Source organism: Falco punctatus (assembly GCF_963210335.1).
Source record: "Falco punctatus genome assembly, chromosome: 1".
Taxonomy (NCBI): Eukaryota; Metazoa; Chordata; class Aves; order Falconiformes; family Falconidae; genus Falco; species Falco punctatus.
In genome coordinates, this window is record NC_137580.1 from 95,961,686 (window position 1) to 95,971,176 (window position 9,491).

The 9,491-nt window shown below is 40.3% G+C and overlaps 1 protein-coding gene across 4 annotated transcripts in view; it reads left to right on the plus strand.

The window, feature by feature from the left end:
• Positions 1 to 9,067, plus strand: part of ATP2A2 (ATPase sarcoplasmic/endoplasmic reticulum Ca2+ transporting 2) — a 48,232-nt gene extending 39,165 nt beyond the window's left edge. For 2 of the 4 annotated variants that reach the window (XM_080370007.1, XM_080370008.1), the window contains 4 exons: positions 835 to 920; positions 1,304 to 1,437; positions 2,501 to 2,618; positions 2,737 to 9,067. In XM_080370007.1, coding sequence (XP_080226133.1) covers positions 835 to 920; positions 1,304 to 1,437; positions 2,501 to 2,618; positions 2,737 to 3,006 — 608 coding nt within the window. In that variant the 3' untranslated portion in view covers positions 3,007 to 9,067. The remainder of the gene's footprint in view (positions 1 to 834; positions 921 to 1,303; positions 1,438 to 2,500; positions 2,619 to 2,736) is intronic. The other 2 variants (XR_013924598.1, XM_080370009.1) reach the window with 2 other exon arrangements.
• Positions 9,068 to 9,491: the final 424 nt, after the last annotated feature.

A 9,491-nucleotide genomic window follows, 5' to 3' on the forward strand; every position in this document is an offset into this window, starting at 1 on the left:
AAACCTTTCAGGAGCAGATGAACCTAGGGCCAAGTTAGACCTCTGTACTCAAGAAGCCACTTACTTGCCTTTTCCCATTTGGCTCATTCCAGGCTGAAATACTTCCTTCTCAAAGCATTGAGACAGCAGATTTTAGCTTGTCTGTGCAATACCTGTCAGCCTTAGGGGGATGAGCATGTTGTGGGGTTGGGAGTGAAGAACCAAGACCAGCCATTAGTGAATGCACATCTGCATTAGCTGTTGAGGGAGTGCGTAGAACTAATTGTAAATCTGAAAATGACACCTGTTGTATATCTAACCTACCATTTTCCTGCTTAAGCAGAACAACACAACAGGTTTGCTGGCCTGGCTAAAATCGAGGAAGATAAGAGTGTAAATTCATGAAATCAACGGAAGTAATTTAAACTTTAAATACAGCTATAGTACTGTAAAGCTAGAATGAGTATCTGTCTCTGTCTTTACGCCAAAAGCTGTGACCTTAATTTTTCCAACTGACTTCACAGATCTTTAAGTAAACTTCAGTATTAGTTAATGTCACTACAGACACATTTGAGTTCTGAGAGGAAAAAAGAAAAATTGCAGGTTGATGATTCTTAAGTGATATCCTTGTTTGCCTTAAGTTCTAGCTGTCAGCTTCTGCAAGCAGATACTAGTACAATATTTAATGGTTATTTAAGTTACCGCTGGTGGAGCAGATTTCTTGCACAGAAATTAGATGAATTACAATTTTATATTTTTCCAGTACTGAAGGTCTTGAGGTTGAAGTTCGTGCAAGTGAGATCTTCTCTTGCATACAGTTTGCAATGCTGAAAAAAGCACTTTGTTTTTTTTAAGGTTATGTTGGTGCTGCCACAGTGGGTGCTGCTGCTTGGTGGTTTATCGCTGCTGATGGTGGTCCAAGAGTTACCTTTTACCAGCTGGTATTTTCTCAGTTTAATGTCTTTGGGGGTGAGAGGGGAGGTACATGCTTCTTTCATGCTTACAACTTTAAATGACTGTAGAAAAACAGTAGGTTACAGAAATTTGTGTAACAACACATTTTCAGACATGTCACTGTAAAACTTATGATTACTTAGTCTTAATACTAAAGCTTAGAGTGGGATTCCTGAGCTTTTAGACAATTTGAAGGACTAATTGGTGTCTTGTAAGTAAAAGACTAAAGGGGATTTGTCTAAAGCTGGCAAAAGTTTTAAACCAGTGCTTATAGGAGTCTTTTTATACTTGCCCCTTATTTTGTAATTGCCTATTGTACACTTTAAAAGTTAACAAGCTGTGGAAGTGAGTTCACATTGTTCTGTTCTAGAGCCATTTTCTGCAGTGCAAAGAGGACAATCCAGACTTCTCTGGTGTCGACTGCGTGGTTTTTGAGTCTCCATATCCAATGACAATGGCTCTTTCTGTACTTGTCACCATAGAGATGTGCAATGCTCTCAACAGGTTCGTATGTCCAAATAAGAAGGCAAAGCTGCTGCATACCTTATCCAGAAACCCTATTTTTTGTGCAGTTTGATTCTTAGTGTATGGACAGCTCAGTTAATGAAGAATGAGTCATACTTCCTTTCTGAATCTGGGTAGTGCAAACAAAATTATGCTCTTAGGTAACATTTGAGATCTCTTATCATAAGGTATATTTTTAAGTGCCAGTTCACTCTGGTATTCTATTAAGCATGAGCAACTGAAATATTTTCCGTTATTTCTAATCTAAGCTTAATCTATCAAATTATCCCTCCTGTGTTGGTATAAAGTGATATCAAGGAGAACTAAAATAAGAATGCTGAAGATATGGAAAATAATTTTTTCTGCCCTAAGGGAGTGTGGGTTTAGCCAATTAGTATTAGATTATAAATGGAAACCACTAAATAGCACAATGTCAAGGGTATTTTTCTTCAAATAGCTTAGAGGTCAGTTAATTTAAAAACAAATAAACGTTAAATACAAGCGTATTGCAGTAGTCCTACATAATAAGATACTGCTCTACATCTGATGTTCTGGATCTTGGCCTCTTCTATGGCATAGCCTAAATGCAGATTGAAGCTGAAGAGCAAAATTACAGAACATGCACTGAGAACGTGCAAGTACTTGACCTGTTATATATATAAAGATTGTATAGCCAGTCTTTACGTGAACTTCAGAAGTGGGTCTCCAGGCATACGATCAATGGGGGAGGATTCTGCCATGCCCATCCTTCCCTTGCCCCTCCCATGGGAGAGGATGTTGGGGTCTTAGCTAAAAAGGTGTGAGCAGGAACACACAGAAGCTTTCAGAAATAAATGCGAGGCTGACCTGTGACTGCTTTGCTAAGCAGGCTTCCAAGGTAGCTTAAAGTTGCAACATATATATATATATATATATAAAAAAAACTCCTGTCTTGGCATCTTTCTTTCCTTCATGACTGCGATAATTGTGACTTGCCATGCTCTTTTCTTTCCAGCTAGTTTTCTGATGTTTTGAGTTTTATTGGTGTCTCATGCAGACAATATGCACCATGTTTCTGTTGCAGTCTATCAGAAAACCAGTCCTTGATGAGGATGCCTCCATGGGAAAATATCTGGCTGGTGGGCGCGATTTGCTTGTCCATGTCACTCCACTTCCTTATCCTTTATGTGGAACCGCTACCAGTAAGTGCATGTATCTTACACTCATCCCTGAGCTTGGAGACAGAGCAAAAACTTGTCTGGAGCTTAAGGCAAGGGATGGAGTGGGGAGAAAAGAGGTGACACTTGGCTTTTCTTTCAGATTATCTTCCAGATCACACCTTTGAATGTGACACAATGGCTGATGGTATTGAAAATCTCACTACCTGTCATTCTGCTGGATGAAACGCTTAAATATGTGGCCCGTAACTACCTGGAACCTGGTAAAGATAGTGTGCGGCCTGCCACCAAACCGTGTTCTTTGTCAGCATGCACCGAAGGAGTTTCCTGGCCGTTTGTGTTCATTACTATGCCCTTGGTTATCTGGCTTTACAGTACAGACACTAACTTTAGTGATATGTTCTGGTCTTGACTGACATGGTGACAAGTTTTACATTCAAAGAAAAAGTTTAACTTAATTTTTTTATTGTTTAGAGCAACTGTCTATTTCTGCTGAATTTTCACATGAACATACTTGCCGGTGATGGAGGTTTCATAATCTAGATTTTGGTTTTTTGCTTTTTCTGACTTCAATGGGGGCAATATATTCCTCTTTTATACACAGTTGAAGTGTCCATTGACATGTACAGAGAACTAACACTATTTTATGCAAATATTTTTTTGTAGATGAGAAGCATGTACAGTGTTCTGTTCAATAGTCTATTCATTATGTAAAAAATAAATTTTTTTTGAGCCAGCGGACACTATCAAACTAAATTTGGCAGCAGATTTTAGGGAATGAATGTGTGTTGTCTAAAACTAAAAAAGCATGTAACTGTTTGTCTTCTGCATGATCATCCAAACTTAAATTTGTCACAAAGTCAGCTTTTTTTCATAAGCGGAACTTTCTGCGCTGGGTGGAGAGTACTGCTACCTCAGTCAGGATTTCTTCTGTTTCCCCTCTTCCTATTCCCTCACTCTCAGTTCTGAACTGTCCTTGTTTACACCAGTTTCTGTATGAGGTATGCCTAATCCTGCTCGTGCAGAAAACACCATTCCAGGTGCAGCCTGCTGGGGTTCTTCCATACTCTCAACATAGATGGGGTTGGTTTTGGTTTTGTTTTTTTTTTTTTTTAGATTATTTATTTAAGTGTCTATTGTATTTTATTGTAACAGACCTTATTTTGCCAGTGTTGCCCATTATGCAGGGATAGGAACAGGGCTGTCTACTTAAATCTAAACCAAGCCTTTTTAACAAACACAGTCTGTTTGTTAAAAAACCCAAAAGAGGGTTTAAGTTGGGTTTTAATACCTTATTTACATGTGTCAGATCCTTTCATTTTCTTTTCCCCCCACCCCACCCCAATGATCAAAACTTGTAATGAGACCTGGAAAAATAACTTGCACTGCATAGCTAGAAATTGGATTTCCTACACTTAGGGCACTAATGATAGTTGTATACATGGAGTTACTCTGCTGGCCTGTTGTTAGCCTGACTTAAAGTAACAAGCTCGTGTGTGTTTTTTGTAAAATCTGTAAATAGCACATGACCAAATTGAACATATTGTATAGAACTATTTTTATTTTAATGTGGCACTAACCACCTTCATTATTACGGTAAATGTTAAAGCATGTTTTCAAATTCAGTCCTGTATCAACAATGTGTAAGTCATTAACAGTCCTAACTGTGGTGTTTTTCTCCAATGCCTTCCAACTTTTCATCGACTAAAGTGAGTATTTCTCTTCCATTTCACCATGCCAGTGGTGACTTGCTGTAAAATAGCGTATGCTGTATACATGTTGAAGAATAAATAGTAATTTCCTTCATTCCCATGCTGTGTTTTGTCAAACTCTGCTGTGCTACATTATTATCACCACTTTAGACTCTTGTTTTGTGATCTGAAGCTCAAATTTCTGATACCAAAGGCAAAGCACTTGCTTTTGGTTTAGTGTATTTTAGGGTCTTGTTTTATAGCACCCAGGAGTCTTAGTGCCCCAAGACTTTAACAGCTTGTAGTCTTAAGTTTGAGATAAAATTGGATAAATCTGTAACTTAAGACATTGACAGCTGTTAACGTGAATGTTTAGTGTCCAAAACAGTCTGGTACTTGTGGTCAGGTACTGGTTTACTCCAAAGCTTTTTCCTGCCCTGAAATAGGGGATGCCACTCTTGAGCTCTGACCATCTTTCCCTGGTCTCGTAGTGCTCAAAGTGTAGGCACTCCGCTTTGCAAAAACAGCTTATGGTTTCCAGTGAGTGGAAAGACTTTGTACAGTGGTCATATGAAAAGACTAAAGAATGGTCTCAGCTTAACAGGATAGTCTTTGAAAATTGTACTGGGGTCATTATGTCTTTGTAGAGTAGCAGGTGCTGTGTTATCTTGTGCTGGCTCGGTCTGCTTTAATAACCGGATTCAAGCAGCTTTCTGATTCCTCTTAGAGGAAAATGATAATTAAAAGCTATGTTCTGTTGGTGCCAGCTGGAATCCAGTGAGCACAGAGAATTTTCTAGGTTTCAAGCTTTCAAATACAGATGCTAACCTCCAAATACACAGACCCTATCTGAAATCCCACTGCATTGTGAATACTCAAAGTTTACATAGGCTTTGACTTGTTTAAGTTGATGCTGAAGTGACTCAGAGGAGCTGGATCTGATGACGGAGCAGGTGCGTTGCCGAACTGTAAGCATTTAAATCCCATTGAATGCCCTCTTTGGTGTGGAAGAACCCGTCTTTGCCAGACGAAGGTTTTGCGTACCACAAAACCGATGGCCAGCACCGGCCATTTGCTGTATCGATAATAAATACGCTATGTGAGACTTGAAACAGGAAAAGAATAGGTCATGTGGGTTTAGGATTCCTTGAGATCAGAATATGTAAAAGGATGTTACTTGTTGGAAACAAATACTAGCAAGTTAATTCTGTGTGTTCCCAACGTTATTGACAGGTGTTTTCCAGGGCAGGAATGCCACTGAACCTTAGAAAGCTGGTTCTGTGTGACCTGTTGGTGGGCTTTTCTAAAGCCACATCTCTGATAGTCACCACGAACGATTCTGCTTCTTGTACAATCTTATTCCTGTCTATTATGCCAAATACTCCTTTTCCCCATCTCTAACGAGCTGAAGGGGAAATGACTGTTGATGGGTAGAATTCAGTCTTCAACAGCTTCTTTGTTGGATCTCTGTCTGTGTTGAAGATGAATCTTACTGCTTGTGTCATGGATTTTCATACTGACATGAGAGCCTACTCATACCGTGTGTCTTGGGGGCACTTGCATTAGGGCCTCGTGTTCCTTGGAGTTTGCCTTTGAAAGCTGGATGACTGGCAGGTAAATGGAGTGGCATTCATCCCTGCGGGCTCCTAGGGGTACAGGAACAGTCAGGTTTTATAAAGTGCTCCTCGAGAGCCCAAGCGATCTTAATTACACCTGTTTTCTTTTATTTCTCCCAGTCTTGCTGTCCGAATTTTCCTGTAGAAGTGGAGCAGGAGGGTTCCCTAAGATCAGCACTTACCTGTCTTGGGCGCAGCGGCAGCTGTTGTTTTGCTTTCAGTATTTCAGTTTTCTGAAATTATTACATGGTACACACCAGCCTTGTGTGGTCCGGACTGGCCAGACGTTAAGACCTACCATAAGCTGGGCAGCGAAGCACCCTGCCCTGGAATCAGAGCTTCCTTGTGATCCTGGTGCTGTGGGTCTGATCCTGACCTGCCTCTCGGCGGAGTGGGCTGGGGGCGGTTGCTGAGTGCTTCTAGGGTTGGACTAGCAGAGGGCAGCTGGCGATTTGGCTTTTCAGTTACAGAAACTATAGAAATGCACTTGTGAGGTCAGTAATGCATTGCAAGAGCACGTTAACTAAAATGCTTGTCTTTTAATCGTGCAGCTCCTGTTGTTCTTGTCCTTTCAGCGAGAGAAGCCAAGGACAGAGGACTTGGCAACTTAGAACAGACTTACTGGCCAGCATCTCAGAGTTGCAACTCTACCTTAATTTGTTCCTTCCTCTCTAACCTCCACTGTACTAGGGTCATCTGGGGATAGAAATAGGTAACTCCTTTTTCAGTGTTAGCCCTGCGAACAGATAAACAGAAGCACTTAGTTCAGCAGAAATAACTCAAAAGTTACCCAGGCTTTATCTCCTACCCCGTTTTTAGAAAATAACTTCATACTTTCTGTTTCTCCCTGCTCTCACCTCGCTGAGCTTTTTCATCTTTGCTGTCTTCTGGATTCCTTAGGAGTCCTCACGTGTCACTGCTGATTTCTCTAGCGTGAGGGGTGTGTAAGACTAGTATCAGTCGTGGGATTGATGCTGCCCTGTGCCAGGAACACCGGGAAGGATGCTGGCTTACGCTGGGAAACCAGCAGGGTTTTGTGTGGGAGCAGCCAGCTCCTCTGGAATTCAGCGTTCAGTAGCCCGGTCAACGTCGGAGCAAAGAAAAGGGTCAGGCTGCTGCAGTCATACATCGAATATTTAGATGGGGGCTTTTATCTTTGTGCTGCCTCTGGTCCTTTCTGCTTTCAAATGTGATTCAAAGTACTGTTTGTGAGCTACACAATGAGCTGCTCCTTTTTGTTGGCATCCAAGCAATAAAAATAGTTCATACTTGGTTTCCCAAAATACTGTCGCGAATAAAAAGTATGAGAGAGGCTGCAGAAAAATACATACCGGTCTGTCAGAGCTCTAGGAGGCTTGTGTTTGTAGGGAGACTATTTTGGAGAAGGCAAATGGTAATAAAATGAGTTTTTAATCTGATGATAGAATGCAGTACAGCAGTCATACTGTTCCAAGAACACAGCTGATGCACAGAATATACATGGTAAACAGCTTAAAGATGGTTGAATTTGCTGAGATGAAGGGAGGTAAAACTGATACAAAGTTGTCTGTCTTTTGCACCTGTCTTGTTTACTTTTTTGCACTTCTAACCATTAACTGTTTCCCTAATCTCTGCTAATTACATCCTTAATTACATTAATATGCATTTTCAAATCTTAGCAGGAGAGCCTAAATTTTAATAGTGTCGAAGCAGTATTTTGGAGAGCCACCCCCAGGTTCTAGGGGTTCAGAGTACTCTAGTCGTCTCTCCTAGATGCAAGGCTCACCTTACGCTGTATTTTAGGGGTAAAGTACAGTAGTAACTTCAGTACGTTGTACTCTACCCTTTGCCTATGCATTAATCTGTGTAGTTTAATTACTTCTTCAAAGCTTTCCTACTGCTTCCCAGAAGAAGCTGCATAACTTGGAAAAGGGACATTGTTAGGTCACTTTGGGGCCAAACCTGCCATATGATGTCTTGATTAGAAAAATGCCCTTAAAGTTCTTAAGAGCTCAAACGCTGTAGGATGGAACTTGGAAGTTAAAATTACAAAAAGTGAGACCTGTCTGTCACCGCTCGTCGGGCAGAGAAAGGCAGCAGCTGTCTGAACGTGTCCTAATTCTTTTTGACTGCAGTCTTCTGTAGGAAGTGCTGGCTGCGCTGATGACAACGGAGCTCTGCCATACTCGGAAGAGCAGAGCCGTAATCCAGAAGGTTCTAAGCTTTAAGAACAAAGTAACCTGAGAGTGTCCCTTCAATGACAGAGCAGCCAGTTATCAAACTTAACATTCTTCCTTCTGTCACTGTTGATCTTAAGTCTTGCTTGTATAATGGTACTTAGCATTCATCCTTTCATTAACTGATGCCTTTTCTTTCTTTCCTTTTCAGCAATACTGGAGTAATCGCTTCCTAAACAATTTTGCAGAAATGTAAGGTTGTTTTGTTGCATTGCATGTGTTTTTAGCAACACATCTACCAAAACTTCTGCATGTATCGTGTAAAGATTCTTTGCTTTCCCTAAAACAAAACTCATTGTGTTCTCTGTGGAAGAAACGTGTGGTACCCTTAGGACTTCGTTATACAGATGTACAAACGTGCAATATAGCTTACTGAATTGGAAACTCTCTCCAGAGAAGTTTGGGTTCTGTGCTGCATGGAGAAGAGTTTGTTTATCCTTGAACAAGAGTTGCGGAGCTGTCAGCCAATTTCCCATATTTCTGTATGTAAAATGTCAGTTTATACAATGTACAATATCAAAATAATGCATGCCTTCAGTTGTAGACAAATCTTTCTCTGTATTGTATCATCCCAACATACTACTCTATAACAGCTTATGTAAAATGCTATCCTATTTATAAAATTCATTGAAAAAAAAAATTACAGATGAATGTTAAACCGTAAGCCTCCAGTTCATAACTTTGGATTTTTTTATCATGTGTGCAAATCGACCTCTTTTGCACTGTAATGTAACTTATTTAAATCTAAGGCAGTAAGACAGATGTTGGTGCAATACAAAATATTGTGATGCATTTATCTAAAAAGCAGCAAACGACTTAGCCAGTTACCACAACTGCATGTGTGATCTTTAGAAGTTGTAAATAAGATCAGTTGTCTATTTACATGCTGACAGTAAGAAGCATCACACCTAGTTTCATTTGTATCAGGTAAATAAATTTATTCTACAATACGTACTTTGTGTGTTATTTCATGCACTTTGTTTTCCGCAGGTACACACGTACATACTTCAGCACTCTCTTAATTAATGCCAGGATGACACTTATTAGCACCAACACCATTGCAATCTTTCCTCCTAGAACTATGCAGATGCCAGCTGCTCCTCCGGCAGTGTTGACCTCCTCGCTGGTGTGATTTCCTTTGTCCAGGGGCTTGTGTGTGCGTGTGTTAAGGGACACTGTCAAGTACTTTGATCACTCAATTTTTTTAAAATGCTCCATTGTTTGTAAAACCCCTCTGACAAACTGAAAATAAACAATTGTTTCCCAAATACATCTTCCTTTTTTTTTTTTTTTTTTTTTTTGTCTTTTTCTATATTGCCCCAGCCTGAACTAGCTGTTAGTCTCCCCCTTCCATAGGCAAAAGGAGGATTAACC